The sequence below is a fragment of the Pan troglodytes genome, chromosome 14, assembly GCF_028858775.2.
Source record: "Pan troglodytes isolate AG18354 chromosome 14, NHGRI_mPanTro3-v2.0_pri, whole genome shotgun sequence".
NCBI classification, from domain to species: Eukaryota; Metazoa; Chordata; class Mammalia; order Primates; family Hominidae; genus Pan; species Pan troglodytes.
This window is the reverse complement of record NC_072412.2, coordinates 119104877-119118860: the sequence shown is the minus strand read 5'-3', so window position 1 is coordinate 119118860 and position 13984 is coordinate 119104877. Positions and strand designations below refer to the sequence as shown.

The 13984-nt window shown below is 42.5% G+C and overlaps 1 protein-coding gene and 1 non-coding gene across 6 annotated transcripts in view; both read left to right on the top strand.

The window, feature by feature from the left end:
• The window catches only part of DCUN1D2 (defective in cullin neddylation 1 domain containing 2), a 35626-nt gene that overhangs the window by 7413 nt on the left and 14229 nt on the right, over positions 1–13984 (top strand). For all 5 annotated transcript variants that reach the window (XM_016925620.2, XM_016925617.3, XM_016925618.3 and 2 more), the window contains 2 exons: positions 2667–2835; positions 9152–9282. In XM_016925620.2, coding sequence (XP_016781109.1) covers positions 2667–2835; positions 9152–9282 — 300 coding nt within the window. The remainder of the gene's footprint in view (positions 1–2666; positions 2836–9151; positions 9283–13984) is intronic.
• LOC112205303 (U1 spliceosomal RNA) lies at positions 4327–4490 on the top strand. Its single transcript, XR_002939203.1, has one exon. It is a non-coding gene; the product is annotated as a U1 spliceosomal RNA (small nuclear RNA).

The window sequence follows — 13984 nt, the reverse complement described above, 5'->3', positions numbered from 1 at the left end:
GAAGTGAGGGTAAACCTTAGTGTTTTCCTTGCCCGGGTAGTGGCGTGTCAGCCCTGAAATAGCTTCAGTGGTTAGAGAGGCTTTGGGAAAAGCTCGCAGCAAAGAAACTTTTTGTTGCAGATTGTGATTTTTATTGACATCAGTGCTTGGATCGGAGCTTCTTGTCAAAATGCTTCTTGTCAAAATGTGCCTTGAACTAAGACTGCCGTGATGAGCATACGCAGATCCACGCCCCTCTGCAGGCTTTAAATTTCATGTCCAATGCAGAGGGACAGGCAGCAGTCTAAGAGCTGACTTATTTTGCTTTTTCTTTCTAGCAGTTTTTAAGGCTAAGTTTTCTAAAACTTTAAAACAAAACCAAGCCCTGACTCTCATTTAAACAAGTGTTAGCCCAAATATACAATAATTTCCTTGGCTTTAAGTTCTTGTTTGTTTGTTTGTTCATTGTTGTCTCTGTGTGTGTGTGTTTATGTGACGGAGTCTTGCTCTGTCACCAGGCTGGAGTGCAGTGGTATGATCTCGGCTCACTGCATCCTCTGCCTCCCACATTCAAGCGATTCTCCTGCCTCAGCCTCCAAAGTAGCTGGGACTACAGGTGCATGCCACCACGCCCAGCTAATTTTTGTATTTTTAGTAGAGACGGGGTTTCACCGTGTTGGCCAGGATGGTCTCAATCTCTTGACCTCATGATCCACCCGCCTTGGCCTCCCAAAGTGCTGGGATTACAGGCATGAGGCACCGCACCCAGCCAAGTTCTTGTTTATTTATTACTTTCGTTTTTTACTTTTTAAAATACTGTGTGTGTGCTTTAGTCTTTCTTTTTAGGTCTGAAAAGTGAGTTGAAAATTGCTTTAAAAAATCTTGGCTCAGAAACATAGTCAGTGGTAAAACAAACCAGGTTTGTACTTATTGTAGTTCCCAAAGAATGAAAATTGCTCTTAGTTAAGCTTTAGTCTACTTTAAAAATTTTTGGGTAAGTTAATTGTTGAGCTAATTTTTTAAGTCATATGCTGATTTTTATGCAGATTTTTAAAAGTTATTTATATACAGCAGCCTTTGAAAAAATACTTGTGTATAAGTGGAAAATTGTGTCTTTGGGTGTTATTGAAGCTTCATCCCTTCATTATTATTTAACTTTATTCATGCAATTATACTCAGTTAAAGTAGAAATGTGGTACAATCACTTTAGGCTCTAAAAATAAACGTAGTTCTAAGACTGTTGACAAATATAACATTGGTTATGACATTAACATATACAAATGAACAAGTACTTGCAAAATTACTTGAAATGTTGAACACGGTTGTAATGAAATTTACTGAGATGGTTTATTAGCTCAGAGCATTGTAGATCAATATTTCTATTCATGAAGTATAGAATTAGGAGATGGAATTGAATAAGGTGATAAGTGGGGATTTTTTTTACAGAACCTCTGTCCCATAAACTATGCTGAGGTTGTTTTCTCCCTGATATAAGAGAATAGAGTTAGAAGGATGTTTATGGCTTTCTTCATTTTGTTACCAATTTTTCTTTCTTTTTTTTTTTTTTGTCACCCAGGCTGGAGTGCAATGGCATGATCTTGGCTCACTGCAACCTCCACCTCCTGGGTTCAAGCGATCCTCCTGCCTCAGCCCCCCTAGTAGCTGGGACTATAGGCGTGTGCCACCATGCCCAGTTAATTTTTGTATTTTTAGTAGAGACGGGGTTTCGCCATGTTGGCCAGGCTGGTCTTGAACTCCTGAGCTCAGGTGATCCACCCGCCTCGGCCTCCCAAAGTGCTGGGATTATAGGCGTGAGCCACCGTGCCCAGCCACCAATTTTTCTTTGGTAACTATATATATGTGGTAGTATACTACTTAAATGACCAAAGTTAAATTTTGTGTGAAGGGGAAGAAAAGTTTATCATACCTAATCTTTCTTTGAGCACAGAAGCTACAGGTTTTCTACTTTTACCTTCTAAACCAACAATTTACCTACGCATTATGATAATATGATATAATCTGTCTGAAATTACTAGCTTTAGTGAAGTCTTGCTGGGATGCCTTAAATATATTTTACTGTTTGATTTTCTGATAAACAAATGCTAAGTTCTTTAATTTTATTTCTAAACTAGAAATAGGGGGTGGGGAACCTGAATTTCTAAGCTATTAAATGTGGATACATAAGCTAAATGATTCTGAGAAATAGTTATTGTCCAGTACCATTAGAATTAGCAAATGAAATCACTTAAGAAAAACATCAATCATTCATTTACTTTGGCAGAGTTGTGATAAAAACTCAAGATATTGTAAATACTTTATCAATACAGTATCTTTTATAGCAGTTTGCCTTTGGGTGAGCTAAATTTCTGTAAACTTAAATTTTTATTTCACTTTAGGGAAATTAAGTTTTTCTTAGTGAACAGATCTTCTCAAAAAAAATTCAGTGATTTTTTTTTCCCTAAAACCCAGAAACCTAGATTTTAAAAATAGGACCGTTTTCTGGATAAATTATTAGTTGCTCACTATTTCTTTCATGTGTAGTAGAAAACTGCAGCCTATTGATTGATGTATTGGAAATACACTTGCTAGAACTATGTAGTATAATCGAATGCTAGGATTCAAACCTCCTATTTTAGAATTACTTTTCAAAATAGTATAACTTCCTTTTCCCCTGATATTAACTACAGATCCACAAGATGAAAACAAAATTGGAATCGATGGGATTCAACAGTTTTGTGATGATCTGAGCCTGGATCCTGCCAGTATCAGTGTATTGGTCATAGCGTGGAAGTTCAGGGCAGCAACTCAGTGTGAATTTAGCAGAAAGGAATTTCTAGATGGCATGACAGAACTTGGGTAAGTCAACTATTCTTAGCTTAAATGTTTTCAGAAATGAAAATACTTCTAACATTATTTTTCAGCAACCTGTACATACTAATTTCATATCTGCTTATTTTCTTTGTGTATCTTAAAAATTTCTTATGCATCTGTACTCTCTGCACTATCAAGCCTTTGGTTTCCTTTTAATTTTCAGTTTAACACTTTATTTCATTTCACATTTTTATTTTTTTCATATTAATCCCTTTTGTAACTCATTTTCTTCTTTTTGACTTTTTTCCTTTCCAATTTTGAATTGACAGTAAATGCCAGGTTCAGTTCATTTGTGTTATTTCATAATACTGTATATTAAATGTAGAATTTCTTATGCTGCTCTGTTGAAAACTAAGATGTCATTTTGGTTTGTGCTTGTAACATTTTTCTATTCTACCTACAGGATTGGGAAAAAGGCTTCATTAATAACTTAAGGTGTTTCTCGCTTATCAGATAAGTTATAAAAGTAAATGAAAGGGCCTAATGTAACTGTCTCTTAATCATTAAGCTTACTGAACTACAGTCATGCACTACATAATGACATTTCGGTCAACAGTGGACCGCTTATACAACAGTGGTCCCGTAAGGTTAGAATGGGGCTAAAAAATTCCTACATCCCAGCCATCATAGTGTCATAGCACAATACATTGCCTGTGTGTGGTGATGCTGGCACAGACAAACCTACTGCACTGCCAGTCGTATAAAAAGCATAGCGCATCCAGTTATGTGCAGTATATAATACTTGATAATATAAAGGCTTATGTTACCAGTTTATTTACTCAACTTTTTATTATTTTCGAGTGTACTCCTACTTGTTTGTTTGTTTGTTTGTTTTTTGAGATGGAGTCTTACTCTCACCCAGGATGGAGTGCAGTGGCACGATCTTGGCTCACAGCAAACTCCGTCTCCTGGGTTCAAGCGATTCTCATGCCTCATGCCCGGCTAATTTTTGTATTTTTAGTAGAGACGGGATTTCACCATATTGGCCAGGCTGGTTTTGAACTCCTGACTTCAGGGGACCCACCACCTTGCCTCAGCCTCCCAAAGTGCTGGGATTACAGGCGGGAGCCACCGTGCCTGGCCCGGATGGATTTTTAAATATCACCTGTTCATATTGTTTAAAATAGATAAAACTAAAACAGCTTTGAGGCATACAGGAACTCTACAGATAAGGAGGACCATTTCATAATGATAAAGGGCTTATCTCACCAAGAAGGCAGTCGCACTTATGTTTTTATGTATTTGTTGAAGAGTCCCAATGTATTTAAAGCAAAAATAAGCAACTACAAAGAGAAAGATACAAATCCATGATCAAAGTGAGGAATTTTCACACACATCGTAGTAACTGATGGAATGAGTCAATGAAAAATTAGTGAGGAAATAGAAGATTTGGACAGCACAACAAATGGCCTAGGAGAACATTTAGAATGTTGCCTTCGATGCTTAAGAATACATATTCTTTTCAAAAGAAAACACAGAACAGCCTGGCAGGAGAGATACCATCATCATGAAGGTGATTTTCCCAGAGCTGGGCTTATCCATTGCATTCCAGATGTGCTGACGCCTGTGATTTTCCCAAATGTGGGAAACTGGACTGCATAATTTGTGGTAGTGGGGGACTATGTTCGTGTTCTCTCCTGGTGTTTAAAATTAAAAAAAAAAAACTTTATTAAAGGCACAGAACATTAATAAAAATTGACAATAAACTGGGCTATTAAGTAAATTGCAACAATTTCCAGAGGTTTGAAATGATACAGAGTATGTTTTCTGACCACAGTACAGTTAAACTAGGAATATAACAAAAAGATAACTAGGGATATGTGTGGATATTGCATACCTCTAAGTAACCCTTGGGATGAGAAAGAAGTTACAATGGAAATTAGAAAATATCTTGAATAATGAAAATACAATATATGTAAGCTTGTAGAATTCAGCTTATTAAATGCATATTTTAGAAAGAAGGAAAGGCTGAAAATCAGTGAGCAAAGCCTTCCATCTCAAGAAATAGAAAAAGAATATAGAAGGAAGGAATTAATATTTTTAAAGAAGCACTAATTTATAAGAATAATTAAATAGAAAAGAAGTTATCATTAGGAAGGATCAATAAAGCTAGAAGCTTGTTATTTGAAAAGACTTGTAAATGTGGTAAATCACAAGTAACGTACGTAGATGAAAAGGGGGACGAGATAATAGGTGCCAGAAGCATTAAAAAAAAAAAGTCATTTATGAAGAGCTTTATGCCAGTAAATTTGACAATGTATGTGAAAAATGTAACTTACTAAAACTGACACATGAAGAAGTAGAACATCTTAATAGTTCTGTAACTCTTAAGAATTTGAGCCTGTAGTTTAAAATCTTCTCAAAGAGACAACTCCTGTTTGGGATGACTTAATTGGCACATCCTACCAAACTCCTAATGAAAAGGAAAATCCCCAATTTTAAACATCCTCTTCCAGAGAAGTAAAGGAAGAAAGATTTCACAATTTGTTTTTAAGGCCAGCAAAAGCTGCATGACAAAACCAAGGAAGAACATTTGAGAATGGAAAATTATAGGCCACTCTCAGCTGTAAGACTCAGAAGATGCATAAGATGATTATAAGATGCAAAAATCCTACACACAGTATCAGGAAACTGACCAGTCATTAGCAAAAAACCCAAGACGATAAGCCCAGGATGATACATCATGACAGAGTTGGTTATATCCAGGAATACAAGATCCGTTTAATGTTACAAAGTCAATCGGTGTAATTAATTTACCATGGTTAACAACAGAAAAAAAAAGGATCATCCCAGTGCATAAGATGGGTTTGATCAAATTCAATGTTTCTTCATTAAAAAAAAAAAAAAAAAACTCATAGAAAACTAAGAATAAGAGGGGCAGTTCTTAATCTGGCCAAAAGGAAAAAATTCCTATGGAAAACATTATACTTACTGGAATTGTAAGCCACCTTCTCTTTGAGACAGAACAAAACCCAAATGACTGTTTCTATTCAGTATTAAACAGGAGATCATAGCTAGTCCAACCTATGGGTAAAATATTCAAATCAATAGTGACGTTAGCCAAACTACAGGATCCAAGGTCTGCAAATAAAAACCTGTTCTATTTCAGGACACCAAGTGCAACAACCAGCAAAACGGTAAAATTTAAAATCTATGTCATTTTTCAGTATCTTCAAAAATACAAAATACCTAGAATAAATTGGATTAAAGATGTGTGATACTCCCATAGAGAAAATAGTGATTCATCGAGAGACAGGAAAGAAGACCTGAATAAATGGAGAAATATACTTCATTTATAGGTTGGAATACAGTATTTTATCCTTAGCTTTTTATATTGAATGTGATCTCAATTTAAAAATCCCAATAGATAGTGGGTTTGTATATGTGTAATTTGACAAGCTGATTTGAAATTTCTATGAAAATGCGCAGTCAAAAAGCAGTTCTTGAAGAAAAAGAACAAGATGGGAAGATTTGTTGTACCAGATAATTGGAACTTTTAAAGCTACAGTAATTAAGACTACATGGCATCAAGCGCCAGATCAGATAAATAGACCAGAGACCAGTGGAGCAGAATGGAGCACTCAGAAAGAAGTCCGTGTATGGGGGGACTTCTGGTTTATGACAGAGCTAGACTTCAGTGGAGAAAGACGGTTTTTCAATAAATGATACTGGGAGAATTAGCTAGTATTTTGGGGAAAAATAAATCCTGACCTCTACCGCACACCATATGTAAAAATCAGTTTCAGATAGATCGTAGATCTCAGTTTGAAAGGCAAAAGCAAAAAGTCCGTAGAAAATAATGTAGGAAAATGTCTTTTATGACTATGAAATAGGATAATTTTTAAAACATCAACAAAAACAATAAATCACCATAAAGAAAAATGCCGATAGAGTGTATTATAGTAAAAATAAGAACTTCTGGTTAAGAAACATCAAGGTAGTAGAAAGGCAATCCATATTGTGTGTGAAAGTTCTTTAAAAATTCCTGGCAAAGGCTTGTATCTTTAATATATAAAGAATTTCTACAAAACAATAAGAAAAAGACATTGAAAAACAACCAAAAGATTTGACAAGCACTTCACAAAAGAGGATGCACAAGGGCCAGTTAAGGTATAAGATGCTTAATCTCATTCACTGGGGAAATGCAGGTGAAAACCACAGTGAAATAGAACCCCATAACAAACCACCCTCTTGGGTGCTAAAATAAGACACGATAGCAAATGTGAGTGCAAATGCGTGGAGGGGGACTCCAGTGTACTGTTTTGACATCAGTTACTAAATGGAAGGTGCACAGACGCCATGACCCAGCCATCCACTCTGGAATGTGCCTGACGTGGTACGTTCACAGGTATGTTGTGATCTGTGTGCAGAAGTGTTGACACCATTACTCCAAACCAGGAAACTAGAAACAGCCGGAATGTTCACCAACAGTAGCGTTTATGAATCATAAAATATGTATATAACAAGAATTCTGTATGGCCAAGAAAATGAGCAGCTGGAGCCATGCATACCCACAGGAACGAACCTCTCGGACATCACAAAGGCAGAAACAGCCAGATGTGAGGTGGTGCACGCTGAGTTCCTGATTACATCCAGCTAGAGGCACGGTGAAGGACGGCTCCAGTAGGCGGTGGGGCACAGTGGGCCTGGCCCAGAAGTCTGATTGTCCATGCCTCACCGGAGGGAAGAGGAGGCTGAAATGGCAAAGAGCCCTCAGCTGCCACCCACTCCCTTTTTTAAGAAGGTCACACTCTGTTGTGCCAACTGGGGTACAGTGCGTTGCTGGGACTTCAGGCACATGCCACCACACCTGGCTAGTTTTTATTTTTTGTGGAGACTGGGTCTCTCTATGTTGCCCAGACTGGTCTCAAACTCCTGGCCTCAAGCGATCCTCCCTCCTCCACCTCTCAAAGCACTGGGATTACAGGAATGAGCCGCCGTACCTGGCCCAGCCGCCACCCGTGATGTGGATGGTGCTTACGCTCACCCTCATCTGCAGTACAGCCATGCGTCACTCAGAGACAGGGACACGTTCTGAGAAGTGCATCGTTAGGAAATCTCACTGTGCAGATATCACAGAGTGCACTTACACAAACCGAGATGGTACAGCCCACTACACACCTAGTCTGTGGTACAGCCTGTTGCTCCTAGGCTGTGAACCTGTTCAGCAGGTGACTGTCCTCAGTTCTGTAGGCAGCTGTAACACAATGGTAAGTCTGTGTATCTAAACACATCTGAAGGTGGAAATGGTCATGCGTTGTGCCAGACGTTGCCGTGGCTCTGACGCCTCGAGGTGGCAGGAATCTAGGTGCCATTATGATTTTATGGGACCACTGTGACATACGCCTTCTGCTGTTGACCGTGACTGCGCGCAGGACTGAGTCATACATTTGTGCTTTTCTGTGTATGTCTTCGAGGACTTTTCTAGCTGCTCTAAAGCTTTCTTCAATGTTCTTTCCTTACGTCTACTCTACTTGAGTAAGTGTTGCTTTTATTCTGTGCTTTGCTGTGCAGTCGATATTACAAAGATAGACTTTGTTTTACCGTTGTCGATTTCTGCCTTAGAGGCTGTTGACTGTTTTTAAAGGTTATTGACTTTTTGATGGAAAAATTCAATTTTAAAACAACATAGAGCTGTGTTTTACAATACCTGGATATTTTAAATCTAACTTGCTGTAATGAAGAGATCCCTAAATAAGGTAGCTTAAGTTTATATGAGTTTGTTTTTCGCTTGTATGATGGGACAGAGGTAACAGTGGCCCAGGCTGGCAGGGCGACTGCCATTCTGCAAGTCACTGAGAAATGCGGTCTTTCCATCTTTCCATTACCTCGTCTCTGCCATCTTGTCACCTCATGCCCTGTCACCGCAGGGCAGGGTCCTCTCTCCATGGTCAAAGCTACCAAGTTAGACCACGCCCTTGTTCCACTTCTCAAGAAGAGGGCAAAAGATGTTGGTTTTGGGTTTTTCTTTTAATAATTTTACTGAGATCGAATTCACATACCATATTTTCTTTCATTTAAAGCCTACAACTCAGTGGTTTTAGTATATTCCCAGAGCTGGGCGGCTGCCACCAGTATCTGTCTCAGAGCATTTTGAATTCCTTTTAGCAAGGGAGATGTTGCCCCCCCATCTTCTCTTACATCATCACTTAGAGCCTTAGGCCACGCCTTGGAAAGGAAGTTGGGAAATATGGTCTCCAGCTGGAGCTGCGTGCCTGGTCACAGTTCCTGCACAGGGCACAAGGGGAGTCGACTAGGGAGGCGCATCTGCCGCAAGACAAACCACTCTCTGTCATCGCAGGTGTGACAGCATGGAGAAGCTAAAGGCTCTTCTGCCAAGACTGGAGCAGGAGCTGAAGGACACAGCCAAGTTTAAAGATTTTTATCAGTTTACCTTCACCTTCGCTAAGAACCCAGGGCAGAAAGGTTTAGGTGAGTATGAAATCCAAATACGTAAAATGCCAGATCATAATGAGGTTTTCAGTGGATGTGAGCAACATGATTTTTGTGCAGCCAACTGTAATGTTTTTGGGTTTTGGTTTGGTTTTTTGGAGATACGGTCTTGCTCTGTCACCTAGGCTGGAGTGCAGTGGTGCAATCACAGCTCACTGCAGCCTCAATCTCCTGGGCTCAAGCAGTCCTCCCACCTCAGCCTCCCAAGTAGCTGGGACTACAGGCGTCCACCACCGCATCTGGCTATTTTCATTTTTGTTTTAATTTTTAGTAAAGACAAGGTCTTGCCTTGTTGCCTATGCTGGTCTCGAACTCCTGAACTCAGGCATTCTTCCCACTTCAGAGTGTTGGGATGACAGGCCTGAGCCACTGCGGCCGGCCCAGCTGTAACGTTACCACCCTCTTGGTTTCTTTTCTTCTCCACACTTTGCTCTGTATGTAGGTAGATGAGTTTATAATACCACGTACCTGAAAATCTCAGTTGATAGCGTCTCTCAACTTCTGGGTTTACATATTTAAATTTTAAAATGTAAACTAATTTGTAAATGTCCTGTATCAGTTCATAATTGTTCTCTCTGTGCCACATAGACCCAGCCCGCATACCAACAATTCAGCCCACTTTTGCGTTTTATTTTAAAATACTGTACTCCATTTGTATGGACCATTAATGTGGCCCATTTGCATGGACAATAATAAATTTTTTTTTACTTGGGGAGTCTGCACTCGCTTTAACTGTCACTCCTAACCCTGCAGCAGGGATTCAGGGACTGCAGTGAAGGTGGAGGTGGACCTGGGTTGGGCTCTGGGAGGTGTGCAGTGATCACCTGAGAGGGCAGTTGCACAGAGGAACAGGCACAGGGACAGAGGCACGGGGCAGAAGGACAAGGAATGCAGGCACAGAAGGGCAGAGACACGGGACAGAGGGATAGAGAGACGGGGGACAGAGGGACAGAGGCCCAGGAGACAGGTACAGGGGGACACGGGCAGAGACACGGGATAGAGAGATGGGGGACAGAGGGACAGAGGCACAGGAGACAGAGGCACGGGGGGACAGAAGGACAGAGGTACGGGAGCAGAGGCGCAGGGGGACACGGGAGAGAGACGGGGCTGGTGAGAGAGAACAGGTGCTGAGATGCGTCTCGGCCCCACACTGGTTACTGAATTACAGTACCTGCTGTGCAAGGCCCTGGGGCCTGTTGGGCCCTCGCTTTGCCTCTTGGGTGACAGTAGCGGTGTCTGCTGCGTCTTGGCTCAGGAGCCTGCCGCATGCGGCACCTAGGGACACCAGCAGTGGCGAGACCTCCAGCCTTGCTCAGGGCTGCCAACTGATGAGAGCCTGTCCTGCCCTTTCTGTTTGTGAGCTGGGATGATCCCAGAAGGAAGTCTTTCTGTCTCCTGGTGTTGGGTGCCAGAGGTGCAGGCTGCTCAGAAAGGCCGGATGACCTCGGGGGCGAGTGCGTTCCCTGCTTCCTTCGACCGAGGGTCAGTTTATTGTTCATGTCCCCGTGAACTCATGGAGTGCTGTTGGTGTGCTCTGGTGTTGGTGACCGCTCCCTTCCTGTCTGCACGGCAGGCTGCCCTGGGCTCATCCAGTCACCTTCTGCCCCAGACCTGTAGTCGCTTTTTCTCCAAGAAGCCCTGATTTCTTTTAGCGGAAACTGGTTTCAGGCCGCGGTGGGGTCGCGGCTGGTGCTCATTCAGAGTCGTCGTTTCCAGGCTTTTTATTTTTTTATTTTTTTAATTTTTGTTCATTTGGATGCTTCTAAACCACAGTCAGGACTACAGATTATTTTTCCTACTTGAGCTTGTCTGTATTGCAGCTGTGTTTCCCTTCTCCTGCTCTGGTTCTCAAGGGCACAGGTGAGGATAGCGTTAAATATCCATGGTGATGTGTTAGCCCAATCCCATGCAGCACACACCACAGGCTCAGAGTGACGAAACGAATGCTGTCTCCACCAGTAGAATTACTGTGAGTAGCGGAAAAGAAAAGGGCGGGGTTGGGGGGGTAATACACTCTCCCCCCACTTAAAACAATAGTTGGGCCTTACCTTTGTTTTCCAGGCACACAGCCAGGCCTCCCCTGTCGTCGTGGGTGGTCTTTGCTCTGTGTTCCCCAGCAGCCCCTGCTCATCGCCAGGGCTTCTGTTGACGTCTCTCTGCTCACAGGTTTTGAAATTCATTCTCCAGTGGATCCCCGGGAAGTGCTTTTGGGGACAGTATTCCCTGAGTCCTTGCGTGCTGGGTATAAAAAATCCTTTTTGATCCTTTGAATGTCTTAAGTGTGTCACTGCACTTTCTTCTGGCGTAGATCGTTATTGTCAAACAGAATGATGATAAGCCAATCTTCTTGGCCTTGTAAGTTGCTTACTGTTTTGCCTAAATACCCAAACAAAGGCCATTTTTTCTTTTGCTTTGAAGCCCAGTAATTTTACTAAAATGTGTCTGGTGTTGTGGGTCGTCCATGGTCAGTGTTCTCATATATGCTGCTGAGTGTTTTCAGTAAGTACTTTCTAATCTTTTTTTAATTTCAGGGAAAATGTTCTTGAATTATAGTTTTAAGCATTTGTTCTGTTCCTTGTATTTGGTTTTGGTCTCTATGGAAACTCCCATTACCCATATAATTGGAGTTAGGTCCTCTGTGGAGTTGGGTCACCTGTGGAGTTGGGTCCCCTGTGGAGTTGGGTCTTCTGTGGAGTTGGGTCCCCTGTGGAGTTGGGTCCCTTGTGGAGTTGGGTCCCCTGTGGAGTTGTGTCTTCTGTGGAGTTAGGTCCCCTGTGGAGTTGGGTCTTCTGTGGAGTTGGGTCCCCTGTGGAGTTGGGTCTTCTGTGGAGTTGTGTCTTCTGTGGAGTTGGGTCCCTTGTGGAGTTGGGTATTCTGTGGAGTTGGGTCCCCTGTGGAGTTGTGTCTTCTGTGGAGTTGGGTCCCCTGTGGAGTTGTGTCTTCTGTGGAGTTGGGTCCCCTGTGGAGTTGTGTCTTCTGTGGAGTTGGGTCCCCTGTGGAGTTGGGTCCCCTGTGGAGTTGTGTCTTCTGTGGAGTTGGGTCCCCTGTGGAGTTGTGTCTTCTGTGGAGTTGGGTCCCCTGTGGAGTTGGGTCCCCTGTGGAGTTGGGTCCCCTGTGGAGTTGTGTCTTCTGTGGAGTTGGGTCCCTTGTGGAGTTGGGTCCTCTGTGGAGTTGGGTCCCCTGTGGAGTTGTGTCTTCTGTGGAGTTGGGTCCCTTGTGGAGTTGGGTCCCTTGTGGAGTTGGGTCCTCTGTGGAGTTGGGTCCCCTGTGGAGTTGTGTCTTCTGTGGAGTTGGGTCCCTTGTGGAGTTGGGTCCTCTGTGGAGTTGGGTCCCCTGTGGAGTTGTGTCTTCCATGGAGTTGGGTCCCTTGTGGAGTTGGGTCCCCTGTGGAGTTGTGTCTTCTGTGGAGTTGGGTCCCTTGTGGAGTTGGGTCTTCTGGAGTTGGGTCCCCTGTGGAGTTGAGTCCCCTGTGGAGTTGGGTCTTCTGTGGAGTTGGGTCCTCTGTAGGGTCTTCTGTGGAGTTAAGTCTTCGGCAGTGTGCGTTGCTTTCTCTCAGTCCTTTTTATCTGTACTTCATTTCTTTTTTATTTTAAAAATGATCTTCCTTTTTCACCATTTCCTACTCTGAAGTTGTTACCCATCATGTGTCACATAATGGCAGCGATAGGTTCTGAGAAATGCATTGTTAGGCAGTCTCATCCTTGTGCGACATCACAGGGCGCATGTTTGCAAACCTGGATGGCGTAGCCTATTGCACGCCTAGCGGTATGGCACAGCCCATGGCTCCGGGGATACAAACCTGGACAGCGTGTGACTGTACTGAAGACAGTAGGCAACCGTAACACGGTGGTGAGGATTTGTGTATCCAAACACACTGAAGCATAGAAAAGGGGCAGTGAAAATGCACTTTTGCAATCCTGTGGGACTGCTGTCACTTATGCGGACTATCATTGGCTGAGATGTTATGCCATGTGTGGCTGCCTTTGAGTTTATCTCCCTCATGTGCCTTCTAGTAAAGTCATTTCCAGAATGATTTTCCTTTGTTTCTAATTCTTGAGTGTGATTTCCTCATTACTAAGTTTTCCTAATTCTCATTTGTGGTGTTTCATGTTTTGTTTCATTTCTTAATGTCCTTTAGCCTATTTTGAAGTCAATGATCACACTTAAAAAAAAAAAGTTTTTGATTTATTTCGAGACAGGGTCTTGCTCTCTTGCCCAGGCTGGAGTGGAGTGGCACGATCATAGCTCACTGCAGCCTCGAATTCTTGGGCTTAAGTGATCCTCCCACCTCGGCTTCCCAAAGTGCTGGGATTACAGACATGAGCCACCACACCTGGTTTAACATTTTGTTTTAGAGTTGAGGTCTCCCTCCGTTGCCCAGGTTTAAGTGCAGAGGTGTGGCCATGACCGCAGCCTCAGGCTCCTGGGTTTCAGTGATCCTCCCACCTCAGCCTCCCAGCTAACTGGGACTGTAGGCACGCAGACTGTGCCTGGTTAATTTTTAAACTTTTTTTGGAGGGACGGAGTTTTACTGTGTTGCCCGGGCTGGTCTCAAACTGCTGGTCTCACACAGTCCTCTCACCTCAGGCTCCCAAAGTGCTGGGATTACAGGCGTGAGCCACGGTTTCAGCTGAAGGTTGCACTTTTGATCTGTTCTGTTGGTGTGTTTCCCAGCATGCAT